The sequence below is a fragment of the Erinaceus europaeus genome, chromosome 13 (genome assembly GCF_950295315.1).
Source record: "Erinaceus europaeus chromosome 13, mEriEur2.1, whole genome shotgun sequence".
NCBI classification, from domain to species: domain Eukaryota; kingdom Metazoa; phylum Chordata; class Mammalia; order Eulipotyphla; family Erinaceidae; genus Erinaceus; species Erinaceus europaeus.
The window spans coordinates 26,344,819-26,364,316 of NC_080174.1; the positions used below are offsets into that span (position 1 = coordinate 26,344,819).

General features: G+C 40.9%; 1 protein-coding gene across 1 annotated transcript in view; it reads right to left on the minus strand.

The window, feature by feature from the left end:
* The window catches only part of ME1 (malic enzyme 1), a 191,812-nt gene extending 178,014 nt beyond the window's left edge, over positions 1–13,798 (minus strand). Inside the window, exon 1 of the mRNA XM_060205440.1 lies at positions 13,483–13,798. Within this exon, the coding sequence (XP_060061423.1) occupies positions 13,483–13,560 (78 nt within the window). The 5' untranslated portion in view covers positions 13,561–13,798. The remainder of the gene's footprint in view (positions 1–13,482) is intronic.
* Between the last annotated feature and the right edge of the window lie 5,700 nt (positions 13,799–19,498).

The following is a 19,498-nucleotide window of genomic DNA, read 5'->3' on the forward strand; positions in this document are numbered from 1 at the left end:
CTACTAGCTATCTACAGAACTGAGACCCCCCCCCCCAACTCTTCATCTGTACTATTCACAGCCTTTAGGTTCATGATTAGTCAACAACTTATTTGAGTTAACTTATATGTTAACTCTTTTTTCAGCCACCAGATTCCAGATGCTAGCATGATGCCAACCAGACTTCCCTGGACAGACAACACCAATGTTCCTGGAGCTCCGATTCCCCAGAACCCCTCCCCACTAGGGAAAGAGAGAGGAAGGCTGGGAGTATGGATCGACCTGTCAACGCCCATGTTCTTCAGCAGGGAAGCAATTACAGAAGCCAGACCTTCCACCTTCTGCATCCCACAATGACCTTGGGTCCATATTCCCAAAGGGTTAAAGAATAGGAAAGATATCAGGGGAGGGGATGGGATATGGAGTTCTGGTGGTGGGAACTGTGTGGAGTTGTACCCCTCTTATCCTATGGTTTTGTCAGTGTCTTCTTTTTATAAATAAATAATAAAAAATGGGATTGAAAAGCAAATAATAGAACAGTAGCAGATTTCATAAAAAGTTGGGACTATTAATGCAGGGCACAAATCTTGTTGCAAAAAGAAGTGAGGAAGAAAGGAAAGGAAGGGAGGGAGGGGAGGAAGGAAGGAGTAGAGGTAGGAGGGAGGGAGGGAAAAAAAGGGGGGGGAAAGCTTGGCATCCTGGAGAAAGCAGAGAAGAAAACTGGGAAAAATTATGGAAGATGATACTGGAAATAAAAGTAGAAAATGGCAGGAACCAGAGCAGTCAATCCTTGTCAACTAAGAAAAATTTTTAAAATCATAAAGAGTAAAGGAAAGACCCCTTTTTTTCTGATTAGGTACATATTGCAAATTAGTAGTACCTACCTCACACTATTTGTTACCATGTTGTGAACTGTTAAGTCTCTGGAGAAAGACTAACTCAGAAAAAAGAAAAAAGAAGAGAGGAGAGGAGAAACAAAAAGAAAAGAAAAGAAAAGAAAAGAAAAGAGAAGGGAAGGGAAGGGAAGGGAAGGGAAGGGAAGGGAAGGGAAGGGAAGGGAAGGGAAGGGAAGGGAAGGGAAGGGAAGGGAAGGGAAGGGAAGGGAAGGAAACTAATGTTTCAGTCAATTTGAGAGACTAAGATAACAGAGGGAGTCAATTTGGGATGGTGATTCTCAATCTGTTTTCCATGTCTCCATATGACTCATATACCTAAGCCCAACTTTAACAGTTCTCTTTATAGTACCATCTCCTATCCAACACAGAAAAGCAATATCTGATTCTGTCTCATATCAGCCGCATTTTATATTAGAAAACTAACATTAAGATATATCACTCCACACAATCTAATAAATAATGTAAACACAGAGTAACTGTCTCTAGAAATGGTAACTAAAGACAAAGAATTAGGCTGGAGACAGACTTCTCTTTGTTTTTTATACAATTTATCTATAGGGCTATCTTTATAAATGAAAACAATTTATCTTGTTTTCCAAGAGTAAAATTACTTATCATTTGTTTAATTTCTATCCTTTCATTTCTGGCTGCTTTGGCTCTGCAGAGATTAACTGCCATATACTATACAATTTTTTTTTTTACTATACAATTTTTTTTCACTAAATATTTTTATTTTGTAGCTCATTATCTCTATTCCTTTCCCCTTGTCATTTTTTAAAATTATATTGGGGGGTAGTGTTTTCCAGTATTGTCTTTAACACATAGGCACAATCTCTCACCTCCCCTTGATTGGTATCTAAGAAATACAAGATCTTAATGTCCTTTTCCCTCCTATTCCAAGATCCTTTGTTGCAAAATGCCACACCCAGTCTAAGTTTCACTTTATGTTTTCCAATACTGTTCCTGTTCTTAAGTTTCACGTGTGAGATCATTCAGTATTGATCTTTTTTTTTTTTTTTTGTATTATCTATTTATTCATTGGATAGAGACAGCCAGAAATCAAGAGGGAAGGGGGAGACAGAGTGGAAGAGAGACAGGGAGATACCTGCAGCCCTGCTTCACCACAAAGCTTTCCCTCTGCAGGTGGGGACTGGGGGTCTCAAACCCAGGACCTTGTGCACTATAACATGTGTGCTCAACCAGATGTGCCACCACTCAGCCCCTGGCATTGGTCCTTTAATGGCCTGTCTCACTCAGCATGATGCCTTCTGACCAAGATATTGCAAAGGAGAAGACCTCATCATTTTTAAAGATTTTATTTGTTTATTTGTGAGAAAGATATAAGGAGAGAGAAAGAACCAGACATCACTCTGGTACATGTGCTGCTAGGGATTGAGCTCAAGATCTCATGCTTTAGAGTCCAATGATTTATCCACTGTACCACCTCCCAGATCACGACCTCACCATTTTTAATAGCTGCATCTTAATATGTACCACAACTTTCTTAGCCATTCATCTGCTATTGGGCATCTGGATTGCTTCCAAGTTTGGGCTATTACAAATTGTGCTGCTATGAACTTTGGTACACAGGTTTTTTTCAGATAGGTGTTTTGTTTTCCCTGAGTAAATCCCTAGGAGAAGGACTGCTGAGTCATAAGGTAGGTCCATTTCTAGAGTTCTGATGAGTTTCCAGAAGTCCTGTACATTATTTGAAGTAGCAGTATCAGATGAAAAACTTAATTTCCAGGCTTCCCTGAAGTTAGATGCAGCTATGTGACTGAGTTCTGCAAAGTGACATCTAAATGGAACTATTGTGTAGGAAATGGGGAAGCTTATTCCAAATTGCTGACTGCTCTGAAAGCAGGCCTGCTTATATTTCTCTTTCCCTACTGAGTTCAGTTGGGAATGTATACAGAGTACCTTGTCAGGGCCATGAAGGAGTTTTGCCCCTGTGGTTAAGCACCATTTCTTTTGCCAAGCTGCTAGAGTCTTGTACATGTGCATTTTCACCCTCTCCAAACTGCTTTTTCATTCAGAGAGACAGACAGGGAGAGACATCAAAGCACTGGAGTTCCCTGTAGTGTCATATCATCTCCATGTGGTGCCAGGCCTCAAAGGTGGGTCACTTGCATGGTATACACCTTGCGTAGTGAATTGCCACCCTGGACTACTGAGCAATAATGTTTCTAAGAATTTTGTGGGCCCACCAAACAGCCCTAGACAGACTACCTGTGATTTCCCTCATATGATATCTGGTAAGTCATTGTTAAATTAGCTTCTTTTTGTTATTGTTATATGTAGCAGAACCTAATTCTAAATAGTAAATAAAGTTATATATAGACCTCTAATTATGTCTGTGAGTGGGTGTTTGGGCCCTTAAGTGGTTAAGTTAAGTGGTTCAAGGATCAACTTTTACTTATGTTCTTATTCAAAAAAATCATCTTAGCCCTCAATCCCTACCTGCAAAGGGAAAGCTTTGTGAGTGGTGAAGCAGGGCTGCAGGTATATTTTATCTCTCTGTCTCTCTACCTCCCCCTTCCCTCTCAATTCCTGATTATCTCTATCCAATAAATAAATAGAGATAATTAAAAAAATTTTTTAAATCATCTTGGGCCATGGAGACAGACCAAAGTTAGAGAATAAGACTGAAATCCACGAAATCCCAGGTTTGATCCCTGGCACCAGACATGCTTGATTTGAGTGGTTGTCCTCTTTCTTCCACTCAGAAATAAATCTCAAGGCTGGGAGATAACAAAAGTAGCAGACCAGACTTTCATGCCTGTGGCTAGCAGATGCCAGGTTATATCTCTAGCACCACCATAAGCCAGAACTGAGCAGTGCTCTGCTCTGGTCTCTGGTCAATCAGAACACTCAACAAATTATTAATACCTAAAACATATAAACAACTCAGCTACAACAACAACAAATAACCTGGTCAAAATATGGGTGGGGGAGCTCAATGGACATCTCATCAAAGAGGACATACAGATGAACATGAAATACACAAGCAGATTGCTCACTAACACTCATAATTAGGGGAAGGCACGGGGGAAGGCACATCAAACTCACAATGACGAGAAATCATATCATCCTTGTTACAACTGGCTTATAGCAAAAAGATAATAAACAAGTGTTGGCAAGGATGTGGAGAAAAGGAAGCCCTCAAACACTGCTGCTATGGATGTAAACTGGCAACTACTATGAAAAAAAATAAAAAGAGTATAAGGAGCCAGGTGGTAAGTCACCTGGTTGGTTGCACATGATACAAGGCGCAAGGACCCGGGTTCAAGCCCTCTGTCCCCACCTGCAGGGAGAAAGCTTTGCGAGTGATGAAGAGGGCTGCAGGTGTCTCTCTGTCTCTCTCCCTCTCAATCACCCCCTTCCGTCTCCATCCAATAAATAAATAAAGATAATGAAAAAAATGTAAAAAAGAAAAAAAAGTATATAGAGACTGCTCAAAGAATTAAGACTAGAAATACCATATGATCCAGCTATTTCAGTTCTGGGTACGTATACAAAGAAAATGACAACAGCAATCTGATGTTAGGTGTACCCCTATATTCACTGCAGCTTTATTTACAATAGGCAAGATAAAACAACCACAGAAACACCCATCAACAGATGAAAAGATAACAATGTGTTATTTAATGACAGAGAATTGGGTTTTTTTTACCATTTTGTTGCCCTTGTTGTTGTCGTTACTGTAATTGTTGCCACTGATGTTGCTGTTGTTGGATAGGACAGAGAGAAATTGAGAAAGGAGGGGAGACAGAGGGGGATGAAAAGACACCTGTAGACCTACTTCACTACTTGTGAGGTGACCCCCCTGCAGGTGGGGAGCCGAGGCTCGAACCAAGATACTTACGCCTGTCCTTGCGCTTTGTGCCGTGTGTGCTTGCTTAACCAGCTGAGCTACTACCTGACCCCCAGAGAAATGTTTTGTGAAAGAATTTTGTTGGTGTACAAATGTATGCACTAAAAGGCACTGAGATCATCATAATATATACACTGGCTGAAGCATGACTGAAGATACATAATAATAGCTTTGCTATTCAAAAAAAATCCCAGCTATGAAATCTTGACATTTATGATGCCAAAGCAGATGGACCTTGAGAGGACCATGCAAAATGCAGTCATTCAGATGGTGAAAGATAAACACCATATTTCATTCATATGTGGAAGAAAAAGCAAAAGAACAAACAAAACAAAGACAAATTATTGGACTCTAAAAACAGAATGGTGATTACCAAAGGAGAAAGGATAGAAGAAGTGAGTAAAACAGGCAAAAGGGTAAACTACATAGTGGTAGATGAAAACTAAACTTCTTATGGTGGTCATACTGTGATATACAAAAGACCCTGAGTTATAAAGCTATATATATTAAACATAGGCAATGTTATATACCAGTGTTATCTCACTTCAATAATGATCAATAAGTAAATCACTATCTCCCAAATACTACTTTGAAGAACTGGGAATTGGGTTCATTTGAACAAGACTCAAAAGTGTTCATCCACCACATCACATTTCCTACAACTGCTCAAGTTCCAAGAACACAAAAATGAAGAATCTCAAGTCTTACACTCTCTTCAATAAAGAATCTCAAGTCTTATACTCTCTTCAATATTTCTTTTACTCCATATCACCAGCCTCAAGAGTCCCCAAATCAAACTCACCTTTCCATTTATTATTACTAGTTGAGTCATTTTATTGGAGGTTTATGGTTGACTGTACCATTCTTGACAAATGAGTATAATTTCTCATGTTAGGTGTCTACAAAACATTCCCATCCCACCCCCTAACTGAGGTCCTTTCCCACCACCATGCACCAGGATCCTCAGCCCTAGCCTCCAACCTCCTCCCTGCTCTCCTTTGCTTTGGTGCTATACACTAAAATGTCCATTTATTATTTTGTCTTTCTACTACCCTATGATTCTGCTGTTATTTATCTGCAGCAAGGTGATACATATGGAGGCATATGGTCATATGTATTCATTGCAGTGGTTTGCACATCAGTGAAATTCCATATTAAATAACGTTTGAGTATCTCAAATTACTGCAACAACTCCAGAGGATGGAGGGATGTGACTATTTCTTTCATTGCTTTTTTTTTTTTAACCAGAGCACTGCTCAACTCTGACTTATGGCAATGTGGGGAACTGAACCTGGGACTTGAGAGCCTCAGGTATGAAAGTCTCTTTGCATAACCATTATGCTATACCCCCACCTGGATGTGACTATTTCTAATGATTAACTCAGGTATAGTTTATATTCTTTTTTTTAATTTATTTTATTTATTCCCTTTTGTTGCCCTTGTTGTTTTATTGTTGTAGTTATTATTATTGTTGTCATTGTTGGATAGGACAGAGAGAAATGGAGAGAGGAGGGGAAGACAGAGAGGAGGAGAGAAAGACACCTGCAGACCTGCTTCACCGCCTGTGAAGCGACTCCCCTGCAGGTGGGGAGCCGGAGTTCGAACCGGGATCCTTATGCCGGTCCTTGTGCTTTGCGCCACCTGCGCTTAACCCGCTGCGCTACAGCCTGACTCCCTAGTTTATATTCTTAAAAGCAGAGGTATATTATGCTTCCATAGTAATTTTTTTTCTTTTTTTATACCTGATAAAGTTTTGACATGATGCAGCATAAACATCTACAAAAACACTTGTATGGTAGCTCACTTTTCAAATCTGAAAGTGAATAATACCCTCAAAAATTAGAAGCTATCATCAAAGTTGGCTTTTGTAAATGTTATCACTAAAATATTGAAGAGGAGTGATCTTTGGCAAATCACTTGTAGAGCAGGTTATTATTTAATCATAAAAGTTATGGTCGAGTGGCGGAGGATCCTGTTGAGGGTACATGGTACCATGTGCAAGAACCTGGGTTTGAACTCCCACTATCCACCTGCGGGGGGAAGGGGGGGGAATGCTTCATGAGCAGCCTCCCTCAATTATTCTCTGTCATATCAAATAAAAACTGAGAAGAGAAAGAAAGAAAAGTGTGTGTGTGTGTGTGTGTGTGTGTGAGAGAGAGAGAGAGAGAGAGACAGAGAGAGACAGAGAGAGATAGAGAGAGACAGAGAGAGAGGGAGAGGGAGGGAGAGGGAGAGGGAGAGAAAGTGTGTTAGATAGAGAGCGAGAGAAAGGGAGGAAAAAAATGACTGCTGGGAGCAGTGAGTTCTTAATGCCAGCAATGAGCCCCAGTGATAGCCCTAGTGGCAATAAAAAAAAAAAAAAAAAAGAAAAAGAAACAAAAAAAAGGTATGGAGGCTACAGCTAGTGGTTTTTATTTGCTAATGCATAAAGAAATAAAGCAAATAGGTTAAAAAATGCAAAGTGTGGTTATTTCTATGTAGAATTTTAATTTTTTGAATTTTAATGATATGAAACATTATCACTCACATGAAATTCCTCAGATAAGAAAACATGTGAAACATAACCCACTAAATAAAATAGTACCCTTGAAAATAATAAACATTAAATTACACAAGTATATATAATACAGGCATAGATGTGGGGACCCCAGCAGGAGTTTGGGACTATTAGCATACAAATGACATCACCCTGAGGAGGTGCTTCAGAGAAGGGAATGTATAAAAGCAAGGGACTTTGAGCACCTGAGCTCTCTTTGGCTGCTGCTTCAGACTCCTGGTCAGATGGATCTCTGGCGGAGGTGCTCCAGGCATCCATCCACCATGGCTACTTCTCCTGGGAACTAAACACATGTGACTCTGCTAGCTGGTAAATTTCTAGACCCCTCTACAGCCATGAGCAACCTTTACCACAGCTGATAATTGTTTATCTTATGGGACTCAACTTTTGATGACTATACTCAGACCTTACAGACCTAGTGTACTTTTAATCCTTGATGGTAAGTGCTTATTTTGCCTTTTACCTGTTTCTCCCTAACAAACTTTGTATTGTTTAAACCAGTTCCCAGCTCCCCGCTATGATTCCTTTTATGCGCCTCTGCAGCAGCCCCCTTTACCCCTAAACCTCTTTTTAAGTTAATTTACAACAATAGATGGGCAACACAAATATAGTTTGATCTGTGTAAAGATAACGAATTTCATAAATGTGAGGTAAAAACATTTTCCAAATTGCTAGCATGAAATCCAACTTGGAATGATATGCTTAAGTATAAGTAAAAAGTAATACTTGTCAGTAAATTATTACCAATGAAGAAAGGTCCTGTTCTCTTATTCTATTTTACTTAGTTTTCAATTCATATCGTATCTACTGTTAATAGCCCTGATTATCTATTCTTAGAGATAAGACTAAGACCCTCATTAAGGTTACACAGCATATAATTAAAATCTTATGGCATGGTAAGGTTTAAAACCAATAACAATTTTTCTTACTACATTCTACTATAGAATCATTCTATTCTATTCTGTATGGGGAGAAAACTGAGATTTAGACCAAATTAACCTTTAAGAAGTTACATTAAACAAATTGAACAATTTGTCCAAAAACATGTGGAATTACAAAAAAACACAAATAGTCAAAGCACTTCAGAGAATAAAGGAAAAACATGGAGGTATCATACTCCTCAACTTCAGTTTATACTACAAAGCAATAATAATCAAAACAGCATGGTACTGAAATAAAAATGGACACTTGGATTAATAGAGCAGAAGCTAAAGCCCAGAAATGAGCCTACACATATATATCCACCTAACATATGACAAAAGGGTCAAAAATCATACACTGCGTTTTTAAGGAAATTCTCTTCAACAAATGATGCTGGTAAAAATGGACCACTATCTAATACCATACACCAAAGTCAAGACAAAATGGATCAGAGATCTGGATACTAGACCAGAAACTCTAAACTTTATAGAAGAAAACATCAGTGAAACTTTGTAGCATCTTCATATCAAAGATGTACTTGGTGACTCAAACCCTGGGCATGGAAATGAAAACAAGAGTAAATAAATAGGATTACAGGAAACTAACATACTTCCACACATTGAAAAGAAATTACACAATGATAATCAGGCAACCCAGTAAATTGGAGAAGATATTTGTACAACACACATCAGACAAGTGACTAGTATCAAACGTCTATCTAGAATTGGTATAGATCTATAAAAGAAGTATTAATAACTCAATAAAAATGTGGGCCAAAGAACTAGACAGTTTTCTAAAGAGATACACAGGAAGAAATGTTCCACTTCATTTATCATTAGAGAGAAGCAAATTAAAACTATAGTGAGATACCATCTCACACCTGAAGGGATGGCTTACATCAACAATCAGTGTTGATGGTGTTGGCCAGGTTGTGGAGAAAAAAGGAACTCTGCTACACTGTTGATGGGAATGCAAACTGGGGCAGCCCCTTTGAAGACAATATGGAGAGTCCTTAAAAAATTAAAACTGAAATGGAATTATCTGATGATGCAGCAATACCACTCTTAGGCATTTATCCAAAGGGCACTGAAAGGGATATAGGCACCCTTATCTTCATAGCTGGGTTATTCACAGATTGAAAACAGCCTAGAAGCCTATCAAGCGATGACTTACTAAAGAAGATAGGGGGAAGTCGGACGGTAACGCAGCAGGTTAAGTACACCTGGCGCAAAGTGCAAGGACCAGCGGAAGGATCCCTGCTCAAGCCCATCTGCAGGTGAGTCGCTATACAAGCGGTGAAGCAGGTCTGCAGGTGTCTTTCTCTCCCCTCTCTGTCTTCCCCTCCTCTTTCCATTTCTCTCTGTCCTACCCAACAACGACAACATCAATAACAACAATAATAACTACAACAATAAAACAAGGGCAACAAAAGGGAAAATAAATAAAATCTAAAAAAAAAAAAAAGATAGGGGATATATAACCCATGGAATACTACTCTGCAATCAGAAAGGATGATATTGTGTCCTGTGGGACAAAATAGATGTAATGAGTTTTTTTGTTTGTTTGTTTGTTTTTTAGTGAGCTTGCTTAACGAAATAAGCGAAATAACGAAATAAATTGAAAGACAATTACTGGATTGTTTCACTCATATGTGCAATCTAGAAAACTGATAACACATGAACTTGAAAAAAAAAACAGAAGCAAGCAAATTGTTTTCTAAGACTTGTGAGAACTATAGTGGTTATCTTTGGGAAGTGGGAGGCTGGGGATATAGTACTTTAGTGATGGACGTGATGTAGAGTTATATACTGTAATCTTTCACAAATTAAAAAAATGGGAAAGAAATTACATTAAAGATCATGACAGCCTTAGGCTAATAATGCTCAAACTAACACTTTAAAAGCAATCTACTTTAAAAACTGAGTACTGAGACAAAAAAGAAAAACATCATGATTCATTTATTTAATGTACATGGAAAAAAACCACAAGTATGACTCTTGTCCTGTGACAATAAAAAAACTGTATTAAATACAGTGTAGCATTGTACAACATAATATTAATAGTAATAGATTTAACACCAGTAAATGCTTTCATAGATCATGATTAAGTCAATCAATGCTATTTAAACCGTAAGAGTTAGATAAGTTAGTAAGTCTATCTGACAGGTTAAGTTTACATTCAACATATATACTAAGTACATGGACAACTGAAAACTTGTGTGAAGAATATAAAAATTGGGAGTTCGGCGGTAGCATAGTGGGTTAAGCGCAGGTGGTGCAAAGTTCAAGGATCCCGGTTTGAAGCCCCGGCTCCCCACCTGCAGGGGAGTCGCTTCACAAGCTGTGAAGCAGGTCTGCAGGTGTCTTTTTCTCTCCCCCTCTGCCTTCCCCTCCCTTCTCCATTTCTCTCTGGCCTATCCAACAACATCGACATCAACAATAATAACTACAACAACAATAAAAAACAAGGGCAATAAAAAGGGAATGAATGAATAAATTCTAAAAAAAAAAAATTGACAAAGATAGTTCTCATACCAGGAAGACTGACTATAAAATTGAAAATCAAACCACTGCAGTTAACCAAAAGGTGAAGTGATGAAGGTCTATGTTAGCGTAGTTGAAGGTTTTTGTTACCACATAACAAGATTTCCGAGTGTTAATTTGGAATCAAATCAGAAAAATGGGCTGGAGAGACAGTGTAATGTATATCATGTGTGAGGCTTTCAGAAGGTCCTACAACTTGGGTTTTCGTGAAGAGACTTTGTTACTCTCACCAGATACCACACAACTGTTTTGAGATGATTAAAAAGTACAGTTTGGAGCTGAGGAGACAGCTCACTCAGTGGTAACTGTATCTTATGATGTATGACTTGGTGGTTTGGTGCTGGGGTGTCTATCCTCTCTGTGTGCCTGTCTTTCTCTTCTCAAAGGAAAAAAAAAATCTATTAACTGCTTCAGTTAGTGAGCTAGAATTTAAATCCAACTTGATACTATGCAGGCAACCAAGTCAAATTGTACAAAAATGGGTTCTATGGGGCCAGGAGGTAGTGCAGCTGATTAAAGTGGACATACGACCATGCACAAGGACCTAGGTTCAAGCCCCAACTCTGTCCACCCCTCTTCTACAGGATAGAAGCTACACAAGTGGTGTAGCAGAACTGCAGATGTCTTTCTCTTTCCCTCTCTCTCTCTCTCTCTCTCTCTCTCTCTCTCTCTCCCCTATTCCTCTCAATTGCTTTCTCTCCAAGAAATAAAGACTTAAAAAAAAAATTAAGTGGGGCCAGGTGGTGGCGCACCTGGTTAAGCGCACACATTACAATGCTCAAGGACCCAGGTTCGAGCCCCCAGTCCCCACCTGCAGGAGGAAAGCTTCACAAATGGTGAAGTAGTGCTGCAGGTCTTTCTCTATCTCTCACCCTCTCTACCCCTCCCTTCCCTCTTGATTTCTGTCTCTATCCAAAAAATAAATAAAGATAATAAAAAAATTAAGTATGACTGCCCTTTTAATTTTTCTTTCTTTTTTTTTTTTTTTTTTTTTTTTTACTGGAGCACTGGTCTATAGTGGTGTAGGGGGACTGAACCTGAGATTTTGGAGCCTCAGAAATGACAGTCTTTCTGCATAACTGTTATGCTGTCAACCTGCACCCTATAAAGGAGTTCTTAACACATAAACTATATCTTTCTACCTTTGGTGAAAGCTCTGTTGTGATACTGTTATTCTTATAGTAGTTCCTACTTTTAGTGAATAATTACTACTAGTTTACTCCTGCTGTTGAACTGGATAAAAGAATTTAAATATAAATTCCTGATGTAAACGATAACGACTTAATTTTCTATTGTAAAAAAGACTGGCTATTGCATCAATCCATTTAAAACACACTCTTTCTTGTCATATCTTAAGAAAGACACTAATTGGTCATGTTAAATTTTATCTGCAGCATAATAAAAGGGAAGAAAATCAAACTATCAGTTACATCCACTTCAAAGAAAAAAATCACAAATAATAATCAATTACTAATAAAATTACGTCGCCACAAAAGAAAAAATCAAAGAACTTAAACTAGTTACAACTTATTTAAAAAATCACAAGTTTTCAAGGCATTAATAATGACCAACAATTTATCAACAACTTGAACAGAAGAAGACTGAGGTCCAGTTTTTAATGAAAAAGAGGTGGACTTTGATGCCGTGGTTGTGGTATGTATGGTAACACTTCATAAAGGCGTGAAATTTTGCCTCTAACACAGACTGCTTTCTCAGTCTGCTATGTCAATAAGTAAAAGAAAACAAAGTGATTAAAGAACCCTCTGTGCTGACTAGTGGCATTTTCCATGTGCTAAATAAAAAGGAAATGTCAAAAGCATACATACACAGAAGGAATACTCCAACCATACCTGGCTGTATATAAAATAAGTGTGCCCAACAAGGGCAACAAAAGGGAAGAGAAAAAAAAAAGTGTGCTTGCTTAGTATGTAGAATTATACATTATAAAAATTTTTATCTTTTTCATTTGAAATATATTTTCAGTGGCTACAATAACAAGGGAGCAAAAATGAAAATGCCACCAGGATCTAGAAAAGGGTCTCTGAACAGACTAAATCCCCTTTTCAATAAAGGGTCTGACATAAAAAAAAATGTTTTAAAGAGGTCAAGATTTATTTGTTTATTTAGGGAAGAAATAGCTTTATCCGCAGCCCCACGTGTAGGACAGGCTATGCCAAGTGTCCGAGGTATTCAGCACCCACCAAGCATTCTCAGCCTCTTAACCGTGTCTCTCCTGAAACCAAGAGTCCCCTTCCAGACTGCTGATGTGATCGGAAGCGCCCTGAACCCATTTCTGTCCAGGTTGGACCAGTATGACCACTTCTCCCCATAGTGGCCTCCAGTAATTGCCACACTGTTGTGGGGCCAGTAAAGGGGTCACATCTAAGCCGAGCCGGCCGCCTCCGAGGTACCTGCACACTCCCTCCCTCCCGGGCACTTTGAGTCGACCCCCTTAGATCAGACTGTTGCTGGAGGAGAGGTGCAGCCAGAGAGCGCCGTAAACAAGCCACATCTTCCCAGGTGCCCCCGCCCGCCCAGGTGCAGAAGCGCGGGCGGCAGCGCCCCCATGCCCGCGGGGACCGAGGCGCCCGGACTGCCCCGACGGCACCAACTGCTGCCCAGCACCGGCCCGGGGCTGGGCCGAGAGACCCGCGGGGGGCGGGGGGCTGCCTCCCGCAGAGTCTGGGGGAGCCCGAGGGGGCGCGGGGTTACCTTGTTGAGGTGGGGGTTCCGCGTCACGGCGTAGCCGCGCTGGTGGGTGCGGCGGCAGCGGGCTGCTTGCGGCTCCATGGCGGGCGGGCGGGCGGCGGCGCGGCGGGGCTGCCAGGAGCGTCTGCGGGCACGCGCGGGAGCAGGCGCCGGAGGCCGCCCGAGCTGCGGTGCTGACTGCGCCGGCGGGCGGCCGCGCGAGTAAAAGCCCAGCGGCGGGGGCGGGCGTGGGTGGCGAGAGGGGGTGGACGCGGCGGGAGGAGCCGGAGCGGAGCCGGTGTCCCCGGCGGGGCAGCCTGTGAGAAGCGCTGAGTCATGGCCGATAAGCTCAATGGCCGAGCGAGGAGGAGGAGGAGGAGGAGAGCGAGGCCTTGGCAGCACTGCGGGAGCGGGAGGGAAGGCGGCGCCCAGAGTGGCCCCACGCCACACGCGAGGCCCGGCTCCCCGCGGGTTAATAATCACAGCAGCTGCGCCCGGGCAGCCACCCCGCCCCCAGCCCGCGCGCTCGGAGCGTGACTGAGGATGTTGCACCGAGTGCGCTCCTCGCCCCGGAGACCCAGGCGACGGCTAAAGCTGGGTTCCCCTTATTGCCCCGCCGCTTCTGGGGTGCCAGTCCTACCCCCCATCCCCAACACACACATCTGGACACTGAGGAGGTGGGAGAGGGTGCAACACAGGGTTCGGGCTGAGAGGACAACATCTCTGGCAAGCAAGGGAGCCAGAGAGGTGGCCTGTGGATCTGTTTGCAAAGCCCTGCACTGACTTAGCAGAATCAACCTACATCTTGCCCATTCCTCTTTGAAGCTCCTTCTCCACCGACCTGGGTGTGGGCCAAACCCAGGAGATAGAGGCAGGAGGAAACCAACCTTGACCCAGAAAGCCTAGGCCAGCATGGGAAATGGGAGAAAGGCAAGAAAACAGAGCAAGAATCTCAATGCCAGGAAGGTCTTTAAGTTAGCCAGGGACATAATCTTTTCATGCCATTAAGATTTCAAAAGACAAGGTGTGTTAGGATGGACATGTAATAGGTTCTAATTCTCCTAAGGGTTCTAAATTCCAAGATATGTAAAAACCTCCCTCTCTTCCTCCGGAAAGGGTCAGAGCAAGCGATTTTCTAATGCTACAAGTGTGCTTATTTAGTGACCGTATTTGTACTTGGAGGTTGCAGGAATAGGAGACCAGACAGAACAGAATTAGCCAAAAATAAATGTATGACAAACCAAACACAACCTTTTGCACCTCGTTTTATTTTTCATTAAATAAATGACCCAATTTATCTCTTCCTAATGATATTACAAAGATAGTCTTTGGGAATTTTTTTTTCCTCCAGGGTTATCACTGGGACTAAGTGCTGGCACTACGAATACACAGCTCCTGGCGGATATTTTTTCCATTTTGTTGGATAGGAGGAGAAATTGAGAGGGGATATGGAGTTAGAAAGGGAGAGAGAAAGAGACACTTGGAGACTTGCTTCACCAGTTAAGAGTCCCCTCAGCAGGTGGGGAGCCTGGGGGCCTCTAACTGGATCCTTGCTCGCTTTGATCCTTGTGCTTACTTCTATGTGGGCTTGACTGGGTGGCCACTGTCTGGCCCCTATTTGTTTATTTTATAGATCCATAAACTAGATATACATCTAGTTGATATTTGCTTCCTCTACAATTGTTATTTTTCCTATCTGAAAACGTTCTCACAGTGGTTATTTATTTTAGCCATATGTGCTCCCAGAAATATCACCATCCTCATCTGAACCACCTATAGTTAGTTTTTCTTTTTATTAGAGAATATGTTAGTGTAATCATAGAGTTCATTGAAACATTCCTTGCAATTTAACAACACTTTTGGCTGTGAATTAATGCTACATCTGAGAAGAAAGTGCACTTTATACAACTTACTCTCTTGAGTTAACTAAGGCACAAGGCAATCAAAGTGTTTCATCTGAGACAGAAAGCAGTTTAACAGGTTTGAGCAATAGCTAACAAGATGCTAAAGAAGAAGGGGGAAAATGTACTGTAGAGCCTCCTTATACTGTCTCTTTGGTTACAAATATTTAGGTATACCTGTCTATCCCTATCAGCAGACAACAAAAACTGATGTAAATATAGGTACAAGTCTGTAACTACTCAGGGATTACGAGCTCCTGCCAGTGAGGTGAAGCTCACATCTCTCCCATATTACTGCTCTCATGAAAAAAAGTGCTACTCATCCTGAATAAAAACAGAGACCATTTTGTATATCCCTGCACATATCCAAAAGCATTAGTAAGGCAAGCAAGGGTTAACTTCTAAAGAGAAAAAGCAAGGGTTAACTTCTTAGATAAAGAAAAATGCACTTGGCAGCAATCTTCCACCCCCTCCTAGCATCAGGCTTTCTATTGCCACAATCAAGTGACCTTAATCAGTGGCCTTTGCTGCTTCTGCTCAAGAGTCTGCATATAGCTCAATGTGTACACTCTGTATACACAAAAGAAAGAGTAACCTGGTAAGCTTTTATCTTTGAATTACTATGGGAAAGTTGATATCTGTATAAAAGGGCAAATGCTCAGGACCTAGTCTTTTTTGGACACGTTTGATTGAGTCTGCTGGCATAATAAACACTGCTTCCTACATTAAAACCTCTTTGTCTCTCATCTCTCTGCTTGAGAATATGATAAAATCAGAAAGAACCTATTCACAGAAATGCTAACCAGAAACCAAAATGTTCAGTCTTTTTTATTTTTAATCAATTGAAAGATTTCATTGGCAGTAAAATATGGGAAAACAGAAGAGTTAATAAAAACAGCTGTTTTACTTTAATTTTCCTTATAAAAATACAATCAATTTACACAGAATTGATAATATTAAGACATGGGTGGAGGGGAGTGACTGGGCAGTTGCACACCAGGTTGAGCTCACACCTTACCACATATGCAAAGACCAGGGTTCAGACCCCTGGTTCCCACCTGCAAGGGGAAAATTGACTAGCAGTCCTGGCAGTGTCTTTCTCCCTTTTCTGTTCTACCAAAAGGAAAGGGGAAAAAATAGCCTTAGCAGGGGATCGGGCGGTGGCGCAGTGGGTTAAGCATACGTGGCGCAAAGCGCAGGGACCGGCGTAAGGATCCCGGTTTGAGCCCCCGGCTCCCCACCTACAGGGGAATCGCTTCACGGGCGGTGAAGTAGGTCTGCAGGTGTCTATCTTTCTCTCCCCCTCTCTGTCTGTCTTCCCCTCCTCTCTCCGTTTCTCTCTGTCCTATTCAACAACAAAGCAACGTCAACAATGGCAATAATAACCTCACGAGGCTGCAACAACGGGCAACAAAAAGGGGGAAAAATGGCCTCCAGGAGCGGTGGATTCATGGTGCAGGCACCGAGCCCAGCAATAACCCTGGAGGAAAAAAAAAAAAATAGCCTTAGCAATAACCTTGGGCCCTTGTGCAAGAAAAAAAGAGAAAAAGAAAGAAAGAAGAGAAAAGAAAAGGAAAGGAAAGGAAAGAAGAAAACAAAAGGGGTGTGTGTGCTTCATGAAATATGAAGTCAGACCAGTAGCTTTCTTGTTGTACAGGTAAGAGTGCTATCAGTCAAAATCAGATCTTTTGGCCTGAGTAAAGTTAGTATACAATGAACTCCATAATCATATATGAGTTTGATATACTTTGAAAAAATGTAAAATGTCATCAGGGTTTTGAGAACAAGAAAAAAAAATCCAAGAAATTCCTAATAGCACATATAATTTATTAAATTCATGTTTTGCTGTAGTGAAAAAAAAAGATAATCTAATAAAAGAATTGAAAACAGAAAAAAGGTATTTTGAAGGTTAGTGAGATTAAGTGATTTTTTTTTCCTCAATCAAGATTATCGATGGGGCCCATTTCCTTCATGACTTCCTGGTAGTGGATTTTTTTCTTTTCTTTCTTTCTTTTTTTTTTTTTTTTTAGTAAGGGCTAGAGAAGGGGGCAGGGAAAAAAAGAGAAATATCTTTGGTGCTGCTTCATAGCTCATGAACCTTCCCTGCAGGCCTTTCTATGTGTGGGGGGATGGTTGGGAGTTGGGAGGAACAAGCATGGGTCCTTGCACATAGTGATGTGTACACACTACCAGATGAACCTTCTCTTGGCCCTCATGATCCTGTTTTTTCTGAAAACAAAAATGATTTATTGATATGTAAAATATGTTCCAATTTTTTAAGCTGAAAATCTGAAAATCTTAGTTCTTGTTTTTTTATAAAACAGAAATATTGACAAAACTATAGCATAGAGAGGTGCCCTTCCACACAGTGCCCACCCCCAGAGCTCCATATCCAATCTACTGCCTTTATTGCTTCCCTATTCTTTATACCTCTGGGAGTATGGATCCAGGATTATTATGGGGTGCAGAAGGTGAAAGATATGGCATCTGTAATTGCTTCCCTGCTGAACATGGGCATTGGCAGGTCGATCCACACTCCCAGCCTGTTTCACTCTTTCCATAGTGGGGTAGGGATCTGGGGAGGCAGGGCTCCAGGACACATGATGGGGTCTTCTTCCCTGGGAAGTCAGGTTGGCATCATGGTAGCATCTGGAACCTGGTGGCTGAAAAAGAGTTAAGATATAATGCAGAACAAATTGTTGTTTAATCATGAACCTTGAGGCAAGCCTATTGCAGATGAAGATTTGGGGGTCTCCATTTTGGAAAAAGCTAGTAAGTAGGTCTATCTTCCAAGGGGCCCATGACTACTAGTTTTTTCTGCCCCTGACATCTAATGTGCAGGTGGACCCAGGTTATTGTCTGGGGAGATGGTGTCATAGTTGGAAAAAGAACTATAAAGCTGGATCAGAGAAGAGAGTAGCTCCCAAATATGGGGAAAGTATATAAATATTGTTAACTATAAACTCCATTGGTTTGATCTGGGGCTCATATTCAGCACAGGAGCCTATGTAACCTCTGTATCCCTGTAGTTCTTGCTGTTTTTGATGTATGAAGAAATGCTTTTATAGTTCTAGCTTGAGAATTATAGTGTTCAATATAATAGAGAGTAAAAAGCTTACTAGGTGCCCAAACTTAATGTTTCAAAGTGAAATGTGTTTAAATACCTCATATTCCTCTGAGTAATCAAAATATTGTTTGTTTGGCTGCCAGGGGTTCCTTGAAACTGTGCCTGTGTGATTCTAGTACTCCTGTCGATTTTTTTTTTTTTTTTTTTGTCTTTTCTCCAGATAGAGGGTGAAATATGGAGAAGGGAAAGGGAGAGGGCAAGGGAGAGGGAGAAGAGACATAATGTACTGCTCCACTGTTCTCTTTTAGATTGATTGATTTTAAATACCAGCTCTGGCTTATGGTGATGTGGGAGATTGAACCCAGGACTTTGGAGCCTCAGACATGAGAGTCCATTTACATAATCATCATGCTATCCACCCTCTGGCTCCCTGCTCCACTGTTCTACTGCTCCTGAAACTTCCTTTTTACATGGTTCTCCCATGTGTTAGTTGGGGACTAGAACACTGGTCCATGTGCATGATGAAATGTGTACTTAACCAGGTATGTGTGTGTGTGTGTGTGTGTTTCTTTTGTTGTTTATCAGAGAACTGCTTAGTTTAGTTTTTGACATTTGGGATTTAACCTGGGACCTCTGAGCCTTAGGCATGACCATTATATTATTTCATTAGGTCCCACATGAGTTGTTGTTGTTGTTTTTAACCTGACCTGAACCACTCTGTGATTTTTTGGAAAATGTATATTTTTTGAGTATTCATCCTCCCATCTGAAAAATGGGGAAAATAATATCAACCTTTTGGGGAATTAAACAAGCTGACACTTAGGTGTTTATTCAATAGGTATTTACCACTTGCTACATTTAAGGTTCTTACCTAGGCACTAGGGATAATGCAAAGCAGTTGACCGCTGGAAATCACACTCTATTGAGACAATAAACAGACTACTATTCTGTATCATATAATATCTTAGACTATAATCCAATATATGTGAAGTACTTAGAACTGTTATTGTCATGTAGTAATCTCTCAATCTGTGTTATCATTGTCCTTGAAGATCTAGTACAGACATTACTT